Raw genomic sequence first — 19,688 nt, forward strand, 5'->3', positions numbered from 1 at the left:
AATTTCTGACAGAACAGCAATGTCACTAATCATAGACTCATTTCTGCTCCAGGAACACTGAATAGTGAATTATAAGCTTGAAAAAGAGAGACACTGACTTTCAAGGTCTTCTGAAAATGTTTTGTGCAAAGATGCATGTTAACACCCTCAGCATCCTCACTACAGTTCATGTTGTTTGCGTTCAACTGGAATATTCTGATCTGTGAGGCCAGAAATGATCATTTTGGAGCTTTTCTCTGTCACACATGTGCGACATTGCAGATTCAGAGTCTCACAAATATTTCTGTAGCGGAGCATCAATTTATTCAGTATTATATTGTGGAGCTAAACCTAACAATTCATCTTTTTTGTCTGGATGTTTTTCTGCTCCGGCGTCTACAAAAACACATGGGAAGCTGAGTGAGGATGGACGAGGGATTTTTTTTGCAGTTTAATTCTGAGCTATGGAAGAGCAAACCATTAAATTCTATTTCAGGTTTTTCGTCTGACTGCCGTGCTTGAAGTAACAGCTTTGCTGCTTAGGTGAGTGAGGAGGGAGTCATGTCAGTTTGTGAATCTGTAGGAAGAGCAGGTGGGTGGTTGCAAGTGGAGGGTGTCAGGCAAATCAGAGAAATAGAATTTTTGTAGGTGCTCACAGGATATGATCTCCGTGCGATCCATTTGATGAAACTAATGGTTTGAAGAGACAAAAGACGTTTGTGTGCTGTGTTTTGTTTCACAAGGAGTGCCAGACACTGCTGCAAGCAGCTCAAGGATACAATCCCTTCCTGGAAAAAGGATTTTGTGGCGAACCATTTCTGCCATAATGCAGCCCACAGCCCAAATATCCACTATATATGCGCAGCATAAAAGGAGGGAGAAGAGAATAAGCAAAAAAAATGCAACAAGTCAGCAGGAAAAAATTAGGGTCAGAGTTTTTGTTCCAGAGGATTAAGGATGGAGTATTAGTAGATTCTGCTCTAACGGGAGCATTATTGCTATGTATCCACCTCATGATGCTTGCACAGATTTTATATCCCAAAATATATAGATTTGTAATATAGATTTGTTTTCTCGCCATTATGCATCTGACTTTATACATAAAAGTACTATCTGCTAGGCCAATGGAGCCCCAGTCACGTATCTATCAATGTTTTAACATTTTGAGAAATGTGCTTGTTTCTAGCAGAGTAATAGACTGATACCACTCTCATGTCTGTATGCTAAATATGAAGCCAAACAGGTAGCTTAGCTTAGCATAGCCTGGAAACACAGGGAAACAGCTAGCTTGGCTCTGTCCAGTTGTATTAAGATCTGCCTACCAGCACCGCCAAAGCTCACCAATTAACCCATCATATTTCCTGGAGCCACACACCAAGAAATAGTCCAGCAAATACCCCCTGTAAAACCTCAACTTTTTTACACTTTAGATGTTGTACATTCTCGAATTAAACAAATGAGATATAATCTGATAATATTTAACAGAGTTGGTCTAGCTGTTTCTCCCTGCTACCCATCTATATGCTAAGCTAAGCTAAGCATCTCCTGGCGCTAGCTTCATATCAAACAGACAGGTATGAGAGTCGTATCAATCTTCCCATACAACACATGGCAAATTAGCATATTTCCCAAAATGTTGAACTATTGCTTTAAGACCGTCTTGCAGAAACTGTGGTACGTTCCAAGCAGGAGCACCAAGTGAAACTGCTGAAGCATGCACAAGTGCCTGTATTCATACTGGCGTTTTTAGCCAGGCTGTAAGGAGCTCAGGACAGGCAACCTCTTAATAAAACATCAAACGCATGCTAAAGCACTGCTGGGAACTGGAGTCCCCAGACAGGAAGTTTCCCACAAAGCACCAATGCCCAACATGCCAACTTCCCCCCTGAGTGCGACCTTTACAGGAACAGGGAGCGTGTGTGTGGGAGAGTGTGTGTGCGGGAGGTGCTGTCGAAAAACATCCCGGGGAGGGGGCGGGGGGGGGGGTTGGGCCATGCAGCAGGCCAGGCAGCAGCTTAAGAGCTCCTCATTGGCCGGTCGCCGTCTAGAAGCTGCTTTTCCTCCACTCACCATTGGCCTGGTATCCCATGCCCAGGATGACTTCAGGGGCGCGGTAGTAGCGTGTGACCACGTAGGGCGTCATGAGGAGGCCGGTGGCTGCTGTCCTGGCCAGGCCAAAGTCCAGGATCTTCAGTGTGCAGTCAGACTTCACCACAATGTTGCTGGGCTTCAGGTCCTGTCCACAATACACAACACTGAGAGGGTTACGAGCTTGACTTAGACTGAGGTGGTACCGCTGTGCTATGGTATGCTGGTATTCTGCTCTGAAAGGTAAAAGGAAGAGTTTGACACAGGAAAAACACTTTTGGGTGGGGATGTCCAATAAGTTGTTGATGTGGTGCAGATTGGATACTTGTTTTCCTCTAGAAGAAACCATCATTCATTCTCGTGTAGTATGAAAAACAATTACCCACAGAGATGATGCATCACAGAGAGCACTGTGTTTGTTTTGTTTGGTCCAATTTTTTTTATCCTTTTTAACTGTTCTCCGACTTCAATGTTTTCATGTCAGACCTTTACAGCATTATGTTCTTTATGCCAATCAGCTGACACCTACAGGAAGAAAATTGAGCTATAACTGTCACACGGACCTTTGAAATGGTTTAACCTGCAGAAAGCTTTTTTCCCCCCTTTTCTGAAGCTATTCCTGACAAACTAAACTGACATTAGGGCTTGTGTCGCTCCTTTAATTAATCATATGTTAAATGGGGGAGTCGTCTCCTTACGATAATCAATAAAATGGAGGAGAAGCTTGTTCTGATCGTGTGTGTCTGTCCTGTATGATATGTCAGACAGCTTTAGAGGTGCTGGTTGGCAGGTTCTGTTACCCTCAGACAGAACCAGGCAAGCTTTTCTCCCCCTTACTGCTGTCTTTATACCATACTAAGCTAACCAGCTGCTGATGGTAGCTTCATATTTACCGTACAGACACATGGGTATTATCAGTCTTCTCATCTAACTCTCTGAAAGATGGAGAACTATTCCTTTCAAATTTGGGAGTTGGCAGAATCTCATTTCAGTTCCATTTATTGACACTTTAGTAATATATGAAAACACCAGATAACACAGCTGAAACAGAAACTACAGAAACGGAAAAGAAAAAGAAAAGAGTTCTCTACCACGTTTTTGCTCTCATTTATGGTCGTGCTAGTTTCTCTGTCTTTCTCCTCGCCTGTTTGCCGCGGGTGTACCTGAGCTCCTACAAACACACGTACACAGTGGACCCAAACCTCTGAGAAGGGAGTTGACGCGGCTAGTGTAAAAGGTAGAAAAGCGGTATTTCCACCTGCTTTGTCCACAGTTGTTGTCACAACCACAGCATGCTTATTTTCACTCAAAGCGAATAGCTAGATCTTGTTGCCATGGAAGGGTTTTTCTCTCATTGTAAAAGCACCTGATCAAAGCTCCCTGACAGTGTTTTCATGCCAGAAAACATCGCTGTGTACACAAGAACTTATTATCTCCCAACTTTCCATCCAGTGATGTGACATGTCATAAACAAGACTCATCGCCTCTGGCTACAATTTACTGATGGCCATATGCCAATTAATTTGTACCAAAAACTAATTTGTCAGCCCTGACAAGTTGACTAGTTGGCATTCGGCGTAATTTACATAAAAAATTGGCTACTACTACTTGGGGTGGCTGTGGCTCAGAGGCAGAGCGGGTCGTGCCACATGTCGAAGTATCCTTGAGCAAGATACCGAACCCCAAATTGCTCCCGATGCCATGCATCAGTGTGTGAATGTGTATGAAAGGGTGAATGTCTCACGTAGTGTAAAAGCGCTTTGAGTGGTCGGGAGACCAGAAAGGCACTATACAAGTACAGGTCCATTTACTTCATCTGTCATTTCATACCAATCATCATCGTCTGTCATAACCACCTCCTAGTTTGGAGACTTCTACTGCCATCAAGGGTGCTGCTCACTAGTCAACAAGACAACACTAATTAACTAACATCAACATCTTAAATGCATTGCAGGTAACAAATCTTCATGATCATAATCACTATCACTGCTTCTTAACAATGGGGCCATTGGACTGTAGGGCTAAAGCACAATTCATTGTGCTCAACTGCCCTGAGAGGTAGGACAGTGTATTGTAGAGAGAGTGCTCAGCGGCTCTGAGCATCTTAAAAAGGACTAGAGAGCTCTCATCACAGAGACAGAGCCCACGAGAACAAGAGAATCTTTGGCGATCCATGACTCATATTGCATCTGTTCACCTTATGAAAGCTTTGCGTGCCGAGACGTGCTGATGCGAGCGGGGCTGGTTAGCTCCGCCTGTGGCTCAATTAGTTCTGGCTGGCAGAGCAAGAGGGGCTCCGCTCATCTACTGCTGCGTCTTTCACTGAGGGTGATTGACAGAGTGCCGTCACTCTCTGTGTGTGTGTGCGGATACATGAGGGATCCTTTGTATACCGCTGCTATATCCTGTGTCTGTTGTTTCAACGTGAACAAGCACCTGAGTGTGTATGTGTGCGTTTACCGCAACCTGTACATCATCTATGCTGCATAATGCCCTGTTTATGTTCGGCTGTGTTATCTGGCAATTTCATACATAAAGTGTCAGTGAATGGAAATGAAATGAGAGTCTGCCAACTCCCGAATTTGAAAGGAATAGTTCTCCATCATTCTGAGAGGTAGACTGATCCTACACTCATGTCTATACTGTAAATATGAAGCTACCACCAGCAGCCGGTTAGCTTGGTTTAGTATGCAGACGACACTAAGTGGGGGAGGGGGTGTCCTGTCTTGAGAGTAACCAACCAGCAACCAGCACCTCTAAAGCTCACCAATTAATATGTTATGGGCCATATTTTGTGGCAGATCAACAGCAAGAGCAGGCAGCACTTTTCCTGACCTTGAAACTGGCTCTGCCCTTGGTATTCTGGTGCTCGGGGTGCACAGGTGAGAGGAGAGGTGCAAAAATGAGTCAGCAGGAAGAGAGCTGTTGGTATTTTGGTGTGTCTTAGATGTGCCGTGGATAGACATCTCATCTGCAGCCACTTTGCCACAAATCTCGGACAGTGCGCAGCAATAACGGAATAATGTTTAAAGCCTCAATAAACAGATCTAAGGACAAGCTCCAGCTAGTTAGCTAGTTAGCATTTAATGTGGGAGGAATGTCAATAAACCAGTCTGCCTTCTACTATCAATGGCTATGAGTGGCTCTTACAGCTGCTTCATACTGTATGAAAAGCTTCTCCTTCAGTCCATTAAGTCCCAGCAGCCATCTAAAGGTAGCAGGACAGATATGTTGATGAATTTGCAGCCTCTGATTGGAGAAGAGCGCAGCATCATTATGCCCGACCTTCAACTATGTTTACCTTCATTAAATCACCTGAAAATGACACCAGGCTGCTACAAACAACCACACATACACTTTTACACACATCACACTGTCCGGTTCTAACTCGGCATCCTGCCTGTTCATGAGGGAGACATCAGATTACCGGAGCTCGTTAACCCTGTGCATCACAGCCTCCTTTCCATTTTATTCTTAAAATGCATTACAAAGCAAACGCTGCTGTATCACATTTCAAGATATAACCATTTACAGAGTTAAAAAAGTAGATTCTAAAAGTAGAATTACGACAAATAGAGTCACATTTGTGCACTCGGAGATACCTATACAATCTGTTCGCCCAAGACCTACCGCTCAGTACTTGTGTTGTACAAAAAAATGACAGATTATAGGGTTTTGGACCACCGCGCAATTTTCTCCTCTTACTCTCAGCAAGTAAGTGTATTTCCCAAAATGTTGTACTATTCTGTACTCCAAACTTCAAACTTTTAAAAGCTGGAAACATTATACATGATCCGTTTGCTGCTGCTCACTTGGCTTACACAGGTTTTTCAATGCCATATTTTTCTGGCTAATGGCTGCCAACCACGTTAGAACATTTTGCTGAATCTCATTAACATAATCAATGTTGGCAGCCTTGTCATTGCTGATTCCTCTGAACTTCTGATGCTGAGAGATGCGGGGCTGCTGAGTCATAAAATGTTAATTTACAGCTCTATTTCACTTTGTTCATGTGTGACTACAATTTACAATGTGTGCCTTTTTATCTTGAGCTGATGCAAACTGTTTTGCGGGTATGTCGGCCTCACCCTGTGTATGATGCCAGCAGAGTGCAGGTGTTTGATTCCACACAGCATCTGGTAGAGCAGGTAGGAGAGTCTCTCATGGTCCAGCTCCATCTGAATCACCTGGCAGAGGTTGGCATCCATCAGCTCCATCACTAGATACCTGCAGGGAAACCACAGAGGGGAAAATGATCACGCAGGGACGCACGCAGACAGGCGGACATACAGAGTTTTCATAAGTTGGTACTTTACATGAACCTGCCCACATGTTGCTGTGGGTTGGCTTAACTTTCTTGGTTACTCAAGAAAGAAAACTATGACCTATATCATCAAGCTATTAACTACAAGTAACAATAAATGTAAAACTACATCTTGAGCTCCCATTTCCTCACCCACGCAGCACTTGCTTTCCGTGGCATTTAGGGAGTGACAGTAAGGGTTCTACTTCACAAAATAGTGATGATGTTATGCTATCTGGCAGCTGTTACATCATCAGTCCCTACAATCCTCCTACATGGAGTACGGATGTTCTGACAGATTTTTATACCAAAAAGAAACATCTTGGTGACAGAGCAGGCAGCTTTAAAAGTCATTTTAAAAGTAGGACTGGGTGATATTTTTTTTACACTCCATGTTTTAATACAATGTATACTAAAACTGAAAATAGGTATAATTCATTGTCACTGAATGTTTTTGTGCAAGGTTGACATTTGTTTACACTGAAATCCATATTTTTTAGAAATGTTTTAATGCACTGTAATACAAGTATGCATTCAGGTACACAAACAGGCAAATGGAGTGTTCATCCTCCATCCTCTAACTGTGTGTTCGCCCCGCAACCCTCTGGCTATGATTTGTCCAGTTTCCTTTTTAGCTCCAATCAGGCAGACACAGCACTGCAGACACACACACACACACACACACACACACACACACACACACACACAGAGCTTCTAGAGGATGGCATTAATCATGTTTGTTCCCGTCGTACTCTGCGAAACCATCACTTCCCCCACATCTCAGTCTAGTATTCCACTCCCTGCGATTCCACAGCCAGTTTCCACTCGCATGGGCGTCTTGTCGGCTTCGAAACACATCCTGCCGAATATGCCCCAGTGTTGATCCTATTAAAAGCCAGAGTCCACCCAAACGCAGAATTTATAAAAGCCGGAGCAGAACCACCAGGGAGTGATTTGGTAGTTTGTATGCTGAAGACATGTGTGTTTTACCTGACCCATGATGTCAAATTTGAATCTCACTATGACTTTAGTCAGTGTTCATAGTTATTTTCAGATGAAACACTTCCACCTGATAATCCACTGACTGAAGCTAGTGTCTTAAACATTAAACATGTCCACTTACATTACAGGCATCATCATGATAGGTATTCCTTGAAATACATCTCCTCGTACTATGTACTTGTAATGACACAGGATAACACACTAACCACAAGCCCCTTTAAAATAAGAAAAGATAATCCAAGCCCCCAGCATGCTACATCCCTATATTGATCTGACAAACACACAGTGAGCAGATGTTATTCGGCTCCGTATTACTCACACATCTTGGAATTCTTCCAGTGTCTTCTGTGGTGTGAATACATTTAATAGGCCGATAATCTGCCGAAAAATAAAAACACACAGTTATTACTCTGCGAGTCCGGAGGGGAAATTAAGCGTTGGGTTATTTCTATGAAAATGTCACAAGTTATTACTTTACATTATTCTGAACCACATCAATATTTCATCATTTGCAATACAGCCTGATGCAGCACAATTACAGTGGAGGTGCAAGGGCAAGAATGATGTTCAAGCCAATTTAGAGACTAAACATTGTGTCTACTGAGAACTCACTGCTCCCACATGCTTGTTACTTCTTCACTGATTTCAACTCTGAAACAACCTTTTTGTTTAAACACGGGCGTAAACCTGTATCCACAGGAAGCACACAGAAAGACACTAAGTGTGTCACAGCTCAAAATCTACCGTCCCTGATGGTAAAATATGATCTACAGAAACATAACAAACACGCTAAGAAAACAGAAAGCTCTTACGTTCTTGTGGTTGACACATTTCATGAGCACCAGTTCTCTGTAGGCGCGTTTTGCGTGAGTTTGATTCTGAAAGGGCCGGCTCAGCTTCTTGATGGCGACGTTCCTCTCCAAGTTGTGGTCATACGCTGAACTGTGGTAGTGAAAGCAAAAACGTATATATACACACTATATACAACAATAGTATGAGTCAAGAAGCCTGAGGGTACTGATATTTTAAACCTTTGCACTCTCTTCCAGTGGGTGTTTGCAATGTTGAAGATGAAATCACAAGTTGTACTCTCATCGAACATGTTTGGGCCAATTCAGTCAAAGAGGCGGCACCACAGTGTCTTTTTTATTCTTGCACTAAGAGTTCACAAAGTCAGAAATGTTTCATTCCTACATGCAAGGGCTTTAAAATGGTGAATTTTTAGGTAGAGCTGGCGACCCATGTACCGAGGCTGAGTCCTTGCTGCAGCGGCCCAGGGTTCGAATCTGACCTGTGGCCCTTTGCTGCGTGTCATCCCCCCTCTCTCTCTGCCCCCCTTTCCTGTCTGTCTTCAGCTGACCTATCAAATAAAGGCAATAAAAAGACCCCAAAAAATACTTTTTAGGGTACTACTTACAGTCCAACTGAATTTGTTAACAGTTTGCAATCTAAAATCATGTAAAAATGATGTTAAAATGCATTTTTCATATTTTCCTTGTTGAAAGGGAGAAAAAGTATATTTAGAGTTATATCCAAAAATGTTAACCAATGTAAACAAACGTATGCTTACAAGTTAAGGACAGGTAGTTGTTTTTCTGCAGCCGTATTGGAGAATAAGCACCACATCATTGAGGAACTAATACAGCTTGAGACTTGCAGGTTTTTAATCTGTTCAACGTGCTACAGTTAGTTATTTAAGCTGACAACATGTCCATGGTTCTGAATAGGAAGTTATCATTAGCTAGAAAACTACTGTGTGTGGTTATTTAAAGTATGTGTGTTTCTTTGCATTTGGTCTCAGGTCTGTTGGTCAGAGTCACCATCGGCCTATAGTTAGTGCTTTATATGTTTAATATGTGGCTCTTTAGCTGCTCAATACTCCACTATGTTCAACAGTCTGTCTGTTGTTGGGTGCTGAGCAGGTAGAGCATTATAACTGTAAAAAACATTTTAGTTATGAGCCGTAGATGGTTCATCAGTAAAAGTGACCTCTCTCACATACATGCAACATTTGGGCAATTGTTCATATAAATATATGGGTTATAGTAGCTTTAAGTTTGTTGTCTGTTGACTCAATTCCATGGCACGTTCTGAGGCTGTACTTTATGGTGTTGTTGTATTGGACTCAATTATAAGGGTGTTTATAATATTTCGTCCGCCTCATTCACCTAAATGGACAAACTAGAGTTGGTCACTCAGCACATGCTCCTGTTTAAAAACACTGTTACAACAGACGTCTGGACAGACAGCTCTCTGATGTGATGAAACTCAGACTAATTTGGGGTTAAAAAGGATTTTACAAAAATCTTGCGGATCCCTCAGAGGTAAAGCCAGTGTAAGAGAAGCACGACAGCTGTTGATATTTGAGCAATAGCACCAGCAATTCCTCACATAACAAAATGAAGCCTTGACTGATGCCCATGCGCATCAGTTTCTTGCCTTTCCTACCTGGTATGAGGACCACAGAAGATTAATGACAGCAAAGAACTTAGATGAGTTCATCATGCTTAGCTTGTGTTACAAGAACTGGAACTGGATTACTTTGGACTCCACCTTTTGGCCATTGATTAAAAATGTGATGGTCCAATCCATCAACCACTGGAATGATGGATATGTAAACAAGGCCATCCTGGCACAAACTGTTGATATGATAGAGTATCGTTTTTACGGGAACTAACCACGACATGGACCTGAGTGATGCTGGGTTTCGGATTCAAACGTATTTCAGCACTCACCCTCCCTCTAATCCTCTCGTGTCTACAGAAATCCTCAGGGAACAAAAAACCATACTGTACTGTCAACAAACACTACGGTTATGAGTCAGTTTCTGTGTATGCAACTTATGCTGATGTTACAACATCTGAGCCGACAGCTGGCAAAAGCTGAGCGCCAAAGTTCAATTCTGCAGTTTCTGACTGAGAAATTGATGAACACTTCAGACACATGATCCACAAGGCTCAGAACACACTGCTGTACATAAGGATGTGGAATTACCCATTTCATTTATCACTGATCACTCATTTCTAATCATGTTTTGAGCATTCAAACTTAAAAAAAATAAGATGTGAAAAGGGCAATTCATTGATTAAAGATGAAACATGAGTAATATTTGTTATATGTAAATTTTTCTTTAAATAGTGTGACTATGACCTATCATGAAAACAATGTAAAAACACTGGTTTGTGTGACACACATAAGTACGTCGAAGTGATAAGCAAACACCATCCACACACAAAGACCATGAGCTACAGTTGAAAACTTCACAAAAGGCTGATCGAATGGACCTTCAGTTGAGTTTATCTTGTCAAATTTTTTACATTTTTGAAATATTCCATTTTTTATTTTCCTCTGACTCACCAGACGATTCCCTGTGCTCCGGATCCGATGGGTCTGAGGTTCTGGTAGCGCTTTAAAACCATAAAAGTTGAATCGCCCACATCTATACTGTAGTACTCCTTTTCACGCTTGTTCCGGTTCATGGTGAAGCCTTGGACAAACGCTGTGACTGGGCATCCAAGTGGAGCTCTCCTTTCAAGACCTGCAGTGCGTAAAGAGAAAGAAAGCTTGTCATTTTTTTCCCCCCATCCGTTTTCAACCTTTGATTTCACACGTTCTTCCTTCCAGCAGCCAAAACATTCACACTGAACCACTACTTGTCAATGTAGGATAATATCTTTCATTGTTTATTTCATCAAGCATTATATAAGATGATTATATAAGGTAACTTTTTTCAAATGAATCATTGAATTTTGGAACAAATGTTCAGTGTCGAACCCAATATTTAGCAGTGTCTACACCGCAGGAACTTTCCCTCTGGGACTAGGAACCTTTGGAGGAACTCTTTGTTTCCACCGCAGGGACCACGGTCTAAATTAGGGGACATAATTTTACCTCCAAAAAAGTCCCTGATCAGGGGGGTAGTACTTTATTACGTATTACTTTATTTCAGCCACCATTTTTAAAACCAGCCGCAAACCAGTTTGTTTTTTGTTAATTGTGACGTTAATTGACACATCAACATGGAGTTAAGGGAAAAAAAGGCATACAACCAATGAACCGACGACACTTGTTGTTCAACGTTTTTGTATAGTTGAGCACAAAGACGTTACTTTTTCACAAGTCAGTGAACTAATTTGCCAAATCTTTGCGGGTCCTAAGAATGCGATGGAAACACAGAGGCTGGGAAGAAAGGTTCCAGGTACTTTGGGTGGAACCATTTAACATGGTGGGCAAACCACCAGGTACCAGCATCAAAGCCACTGTTTAGGCCAACAGCCAATGAGACTTTGAGGAAGTGCTAATGAATTGCTCTTACTGTAGATCTGCCCCATCAGAAAACCCAACGCTGCAGGCCGCCTGGCTCAGAAACAGCCTATTGCCTCACCACTACACTCTGTTAATTTAATTAAGCACTACTAGGGTTGGGATTATGTGGGGACCTTGTGTAAAGTTTTATTTATTCTTTAAATAACTGTTGAGTCACCAGCAGTGATCGACCCCACTGACGTGCAGATATGTTCGTGTGTGCAGTGGGGCGGTATAAATCTTATCTTACTGCCCCGTCAGCCTAAGAAAAAAAAAAAAACCTTGATTCAACAGTGAAAATAATTCTTTGATATGAGAAGCTCAAAGCAGCCATGCTTCCAATCCTCAAGTGAGGTTCATCAATTATAATGACTCCTATATAAAACGTCAAAAGGTCTGGGCGATGGAGTGACGAGCCATGCAGAGAGAGACGGAGAGGAAGCAGGAAGCTGGGTTTCATGCTGGCTCTGAAGACGACGAATCATTAGTGGAATTTGGAGCATCGAGCTGAGGAGGTCGGCGTTGTGATGATAGCTGTACGTTTCACGGACCACGACCTGACCTCTGGATTTCTCAGACTACTGACACCACCCCCCACCTTCCTTTCTTTCTCCTTGCTCTCCTCTTCCTATTCTTGGGTACACGGTTCTTCAAACCTACTCTCTTTTCTTCCACTGTGCTTTCTTTTCTATTGGCAGGGCGGCAGTCGAGACCACCTGAGTTAAATACAGCCCAAAATCGGAGATGTGGTTCAGTCGGGTTCAGACCAGAAGACAGCAGAAACCAAGTCAGGACCAAGGCAATTCAAACCCTATTTAAAGATCAATTAGCAGATGGGGGTTGTTCAGACAGGCCTGCCCCCACTGCTAAAAAAAATCCAAGAGGAAACACTGGAGATACACAAATTAATGAGAAGACATATCTTAGAAGTTTTTGTAGATAGTCAGGAAGTCAAATCAAGTTCCCAAAGTGGCTGAAATCAGGATCAATACGCCACCAAAGTAATCTTTACATTGAAGACCGAGCTCGTCTTCCCTCTGTGTCTCCTCCTCTGTCCTGCTTGTTTAATCCTTTCTGCTTCTCCTCATCTCTGTCTCCTCTCCTCTCCTCCTTGCCTTGTTCTCCCTGACTCTGATCATAACATCATCTTCTCTCTACCGTCTGCAGCTGAGCCACACTCTGCAGAGGTACAGGGATGAATAGAAGGCTCACAGAAGAGTCTGAACTCATCTTAAAGCAAGAGACATAGTGGCAAAAAGGCTCGACTCCAGCAAACACACAGTGTATGACACAGTCAGTAAAATCAAAAGCTTCTTAAACAAACACATTCATTCACTCGGATCTGTCTTGTGATGATGACAGCCGTTGTCATATGGCACTATGAGATTCACCTTAACCTGCTGCTCCCAACTTCATCCTTAACCCAACCACTCGTCTTATGCAGATCTGAACGGATCAGTGTGTGTGAACAGAATACCACCCAGCATCTGAGGTAGTACAGACTAATGAAGACATATTTGACATAGCTCATCATGGCTGAATCCGAGCAGAACGGGTTCTGTTGTGTCTTTGCCAAGACGAGCTATAAGAATATTCCCACCTAGCCACCTCATATGTCACCTGCACTCCATTTAACCAGGTTTCACCAACCTAACCACTACATAACAAACATTACACTAGCACAACAGCATGGGTGGAACCGTGCCACGTCACTGTAGTAAACTGACTGGTTTAACATGTATCAAACATACATGCTTTCTTAAATCTGGAGAACAGCATTTGTAGGCCAGGGCATCTGTGTAGCACTACAGTATTTCATTATAATGCTGTTTCATTTTCATTTTACCTTTATCAAAAAATGATTCTACTACAATTTAAATAACATTGCGATTAAATGTGCAGCTCTAGGAAGTTCACTTTAATGTGCTGAATGCGGAGTGCAACAATGGATCTTTTTAGGCATAATTTAGACCAAACATGTCATAACTTCTTAACTATAGCAAAGACACAAGAATTATTTGCACATTATGATTGCTATAACAACCTTGTTATATAATGTTCTCATGTTCCTATATTCTAATATCATTCAGCTTGCTCTTACATAACAAAGTTATGGTGCTCTAATTAACTCTTCCTGCTTTATACGTACCCACACCTCACAGGACATGATTTCAACCCTTTTTTTGTTGATCAAGCCAGCAGTAAAAAAATGTCATCCTCATTTGCCAGAAGCATCTGGCTGCAAAGGGACCAGAAATAACATATAAGCCAGTTCTAACATGCTTTTCAGAAAATGTCATTCAGTAAAGCAAATATAGGACACATTAGAGAGAGAGCGTGTGTGCTCCTGCCATGTTCTACCAGCGGCAGGTAGGCCTATTAAATCGTTGCAGAATGCGTCTAAGCTGATGTTAGGCTCCATGATTTTCTCTCCCATTTGAAGACAGAACAGCACACATCAGGGTTACTGCGAGACTGGAGGATCTGTGGCTGCATGTGAAAATGGGGCTGAACGATATGACAGTGTGTGTCAGGCTGTCAACCCGATTCAACTGTTAGGAAGTGGAGGATTCTAAATGTGTGACCCCCCCCCCCAAATTACACAATGCTATACAGTCAGGGTTGCACACAGATAAATGATCAAGTGGGTTCTGTTTTATAAATGGATACAACAAAACAAAAGACAGGTCTACGACTACATTAACCTGACCACATGACGTCAACGTCAACCTTTATGGGTCAACACTCATTCAGATCTATTGATAATGATCTGATCTGATAATGATTCTATAATCTAAACGTATATGCACATCAAAGTTGCAGCTTTATTAGAGATTTCCCACCCAACACAGCAGCCACAGTTATTGCCAGGAAATAATGTCTCTGACAGTCGGACAGCAAACAACAGATAACTGTGTCAAAAAGTGTCAGATATGGCCTTTGTACAGGTGAACACGCGTTCGCCTCGGCAAGTCCTGTCCAGATTTGCCCTGGTCTCTCCCTCGAAGCTGTCCATCACACGTCTCACCTGGGAATTGATCTGTCTCTCATTGGCTGTTGCAGGTCTGTTCTTGTTCCCTTTACCGCTCAGATTCTTGCAAATATCAACATGGTTGGAGTTATCTAGGCGACCAAGATTGAGCCCGCCAGTAATTTGGGAGAGTTGGATTTTATCTCTGAGCTGCTCACATTCAGCCAAAGTAAGGGCTGCTGATAACAGCTCATACGGGCACATTCTGTGCCAAACATTGGTACCAGAAAAAAGCGAAAGCGCCACATTTCTCTCTGATTGTCTGGAGGGATGGTTTGCTGGTATTTAAACTTTGTATACTTTGTATAATCCAACCTTAGCTAATGTCTTAATCATGAAATGTAATATTTTCAGTCATCTAACAAACTGCCAACGTCTTACAAAAAAATATCAATGTTAGTAAAACGCAGAAGGAAGAAAACAAGAAATCCGCTGTTTATCCTGTGTTGCCACTAGAGACCTGTAGTGCATTTGACAATGTAGTAAGGAGCAATTCCTTCACAGAAACAAAGCTACACAAGGTACGAACACATTTGTGGCGGGGTAATACTTTGGCGACTTAAAGCCCCATTTGGCCACGCGGTGGATGAGACAGTCCCGAACGGGGTTAGGCTCCTTAAAGTCCGACAGCAGACACACGAGTGATGCAACTGTTACACTCTTCCTGTCTAAGCCAAAAATCCATGCCGACAAAGACGACACATACCGCAATCTAATTTTATCACCTTAATCAACATCATCCAATAAACCATGCAGAGTTAAAGCACACAGTCTCAAACTCCAGCAGATACACCCATCCTCTGGAGCGCGCTCTCAGAGAAACACCCCCACCCGTTGCCTTTCAGTTGGAATGGTGCCAATGCGCAAACACGAAATTTAACTGAAGCACATAACCGACACCAGCTGTGAATGTTATACATGGTGTTATCTATTATTTAATTTATTGATTCAATTTGTATATAAAACATCTTTCTCACTTTTCAGGTTCTGAATCTACTACGAGGGAATTTTAAATGGAAAGACCCAGTGTGTGGGATTCAGCGGCATCTAGCAGTGTAGTTAGATGGCAGATTACAACACCCTCGCCTCACCCTCCCGTTCCAAGCATGTAGGAGAAGCTACGGTGGCCGTGAAAGTCACAAAAAGGTGGGCTACTGTAGAAAACATGGCAGTTCAACATGGCGGCCTGTGCTCCCTCTGTAGATAAAAACGGCTCTTTCTACAGGTAACAAAAACACAACTATTCTTATTTTCAGGTGATCATATACTAATGAAAACACATCTAGGAATATTGTATTCAATTTCTGCCAATAGAGCCTCCTTAATGTTACCCACTGGAGCTTTAAGGCAATATTTAAGCTCAATAGGTACAGTGACTGAACTTATACTGTGATATGTATGAAAATGATGGACTGATATGAAAAAAAAACATCAGGATAAAACTAACATATTGCCCAGCAGTACACTTTAAGAAAATCATCATACATACTGTAATAGCCTATAAATAATCAACTGTAAACTGTAAAACTCTTCTTTGAACAGCTACTGTAGGTGAAAGAAACCACAAATGAAATGTAACATCTTGCAGAAAAGAATATGAACAAATGTGTGCAGAGACACGAGACAGTGGTGATGCTTTCTCAAGGAAACTGTCTTTGCCTTCAACCGTGACTGTTTGAACTGTGGCACGCTGTCGTTTCACTTGTGACGCAGCCGGTCCTGGCCGCAAGGTTACGGCAGAAGAAGCAGCATTCCACCTAACAAAGAAAACTATGGTATTCACCTGCGTGTCCTATAAACTGCCCCGTCAGTTGAGTTTGGATGCTGTCCATTCAGTTTGAGCAGCAACCATGATTGTGTTAGCACTGTGTCTAAACCACTGAGAACATTTAAATGATCTAATATTCACAACCAATGGCTCCTCCAGATATGAATGCAAGCTTATTGTGTGTTAGCCAGGACTCATAATCTAACCTCTGCAGGCTACATTTCACTTTTGGTGCAGGAATCAGATGTCTTGGTGCTTTTGGCCGACCACTGCTGTTCTCTTGGCAGGTTGTCTCGAAAACCTCGCTAGCAATGTGCAATGCAGTTTTGGGAGCTACATCACCCCAAACATGACTTCAGGAACAGGTTAGACAGACAGCATAAGCAGGGATGCACGCACAAGCCCTAACGCACCTTTGATCAGACACTTCTAGTAAAGCAGAACATTAATATCACTGATAATTTCACAGATTAGAAAACTTCACATTTGATGCACTGGCCTGATAAGCTATCTTTACTTTCTTGTAAAGATAGAAGCTGATGAATGTCCATTTAACTGCTCTAACAAAGATAAACCAAACTGCAACATTATGCAACTTGCCAGGGAATAATATTCACATTCACCTTTTACATTTAAGCCCACTTACACATCACCTAAATCACATAAAAACACATAACCAGCCAGACTGCAGCCTTGCATATAGCCAAATATTGATATCCCATCTGCTCCGTGTTGTTGTTGAATGCACAGACAAGCTGCTACAGTATAATACCCAGTGTAAACCCACCTATGCTCAGCTTACAGTGCAGGAATTTAGTTTGCCTAACAGAAATATGCATGAGATCATATCACAGCGGCGAATATCAGCGACCTGATGTTAGCTAAAACAGGGTGTATTCAACGGCGTCAAGTCATTTCTGTTTACATGGAAGACGTTAGCGTGTTCAGGTGACCACAGACTGGAGGTCACAGCGTTTTCTACTCCAACCTTTCACTTGTTCTATGACTGGCGACACCACCCGGTTCACAGTGTACAGTGTGAGCAGTGCTAATGTGTGTGTAGCACTGACAGGGATAGGTTACAGTAGTGTGCTTCCCAGTGTAGCCACTCAGTCTGGTTGCCTGTTACCAGTTAGGCCAGACCTGTCCTGCCTGCTGTGGTGCTCACTGTGTATATGGTAGTAACACCTATTTACAGTAACGTGTGGGTCCCAGCATTAGTCTGCCCACCGCCAATGGTTCACAATAACAAGTCATACATTTCTCATAGGTAGAAAAAAAACCCCATATGTCGAGCTCACCCTCTCCGGTTAACTCCAACAGTGTCGACCCGCAGTCGCCGTTTGCTGCCTGCTGGAGAGACACAACCCCGGACGGTTTTTTTTTTTTGTTGTTTTTTTTTTTTTTTTTCAGAGTAAAACAGCTCTTTAATCCCTTTTTCCCTTCGGATACGCTCCCGTTTCCCTCACACTAGCAGGCCAGGATCATTGCAGAAGACATGTGTAGCCTCAACGCAACCTAATCTTTGTGCTTCCGCGACACAAGCACTTTCTGCCATTTCATACCAACGTCGTCGAAACCTTGCGATGTTTCCTCGGCTGCACAATGAGGACCGGGGGCACGTTCAAGACCGCCTGCGCGTTCCCGGCAGCCGCTCCGGGAAAGCGGAAGCGACGGTTTCGCAACGTTTCGAAATGACGCTGCACACAACAGGAAAGTATACATATAGGTGTATTTTCAAAAAATTCTGATGTATATATACAATACACACATAATTACCATACATAAACGTTTTATAAACCATTTTTGCAACTGGGGTAGCATTAAAGGTGTAGCTTATTTGTTTCTATTTAGGCACTACCTAACACATTTTCACATTTTTATATTGATTTTTATAAGTTATTGGCTCATGTTGCCAACAACTTAGAAAAATAGAATACAAAATAGAAATATAAGTGAAAAATCAGAGTGCATGGACACTCACTTGCTAGATTTAAACATTACTGTTGGCAAAAATGCACTTTAGTACAACAATCGAGCGGTAAATTCTACCGCCATGAAGGTTTTAAACATTCAGTTTTGGTTGAAATGGTTTCGGAGAGGTGTTGATTTCAACTTTATGGACATTTTAGAGGCTCTTGTTTGAAATGCAGCTGAATTGTGTTGCATTATTCTGAGAGGTGTTTCTAATATTTGGTCTACCCTGATTGATATACATGGGGTGGACAACACGAGAAAACGTCTCGCAGTATAATGTGGCATAGTTCAACAGCACAATCATTTTAGTTGCCGAAATGACCATAAAATTGAATCAACACCTCACTAAAACAAAAACAGTACAACCCATGCGGGTATTTATTGCAGGGCTGTTGTATTAGACTGCAGTAGTTTTACCTTATAAACTGGAAACTGAGTGTAGATTAGCAACATTTTTGCACTGCAATGTCAGCTACAATAATCATCAAGGGTTGCCATATTTCAAACACAATGATCAGCACAGACACTGTTCTTAAAGGAGCACAAAACATAAGAACTGTTAGTGAAATCAGCCAACTTTATTCATGTCAGAAGACATAAATGTACACATAAATCAAAACAGTTGTGTCCGTGCTGGCCTTTATTCATGATTATCTTATCTAAAGCATCTGGACCACTTAAAATATATAAGACTTGTTAATATTGTGATTTAACTTTAAATGTAGGGCTCCTGAATTTTCACAGTGGTGGAGAGTAACTAGGCACATTCACTCATTACAATTAGGCAATAGAGGTACTTGAGGATTTCTATTTGATGGTACTTTATACTGTATTCTGGGGCACTACATTTATCTGACAGCTATAGTTTTCCTAGATTAAGATTTTACTTTAAAAAACATTTGAAAAGCTTATCAAATGGGTTGTTAAAGGACGCCGGACTTTTACTTTAGTCATGTAATCAACGCTGTCCTGCTGATAGTTTTGTGTTTTTGAGTATTCAGTAACCACAGAAGCATACCAGAGTTTGCTTGTTTAACTATTATCACAGGTGTCAAATTTGACACTTAAGAAAGCTTATGTCAGTGTCAGGCGGTCACACGAAGCCATCACCTTGACATATCTTCCCCAGGTCAGTGTGTTAATTATGGTGCTTCATTCCTTTGGCTGCAAAGGGCAGAGACATAGACCCTGACTCAGTTACAAGTCCTCTCTGATGATGTGGTGGCATGAATACA

The 19,688-nt window shown here is 42.1% G+C and overlaps 1 protein-coding gene across 3 annotated transcripts in view; it reads right to left on the reverse strand.

The window, feature by feature from the left end:
- Positions 1-18,094, reverse strand: part of mapk8b (mitogen-activated protein kinase 8b) — a 30,720-nt gene extending 12,626 nt beyond the window's left edge. For 2 of the 3 annotated variants that reach the window (XM_051417450.1, XM_051417448.1), the window contains exons 1-6: positions 17,778-18,094; positions 10,730-10,910; positions 8,185-8,314; positions 7,692-7,750; positions 6,156-6,294; positions 2,050-2,215 (exon numbers count right to left, since the gene is read on the reverse strand). In XM_051417450.1, the coding sequence (XP_051273410.1) occupies positions 2,050-2,215; positions 6,156-6,294; positions 7,692-7,750; positions 8,185-8,314; positions 10,730-10,851 (616 nt within the window). In that variant the 5' untranslated portion in view covers positions 10,852-10,910; positions 17,778-18,094. Of the gene's footprint in view, positions 1-758; positions 831-2,049; positions 2,216-6,155; positions 6,295-7,691; positions 7,751-8,184; positions 8,315-10,729; positions 10,911-17,777 lie in introns of all 3 variants that reach the window. The other variant, XM_051417449.1, reaches the window with a different exon arrangement.
- Positions 18,095-19,688: the final 1,594 nt, after the last annotated feature.

This window comes from Dicentrarchus labrax, unplaced genomic scaffold (genome assembly GCF_905237075.1).
Source record: "Dicentrarchus labrax unplaced genomic scaffold, dlabrax2021, whole genome shotgun sequence".
Taxonomy (NCBI): domain Eukaryota; kingdom Metazoa; phylum Chordata; class Actinopteri; family Moronidae; genus Dicentrarchus; species Dicentrarchus labrax.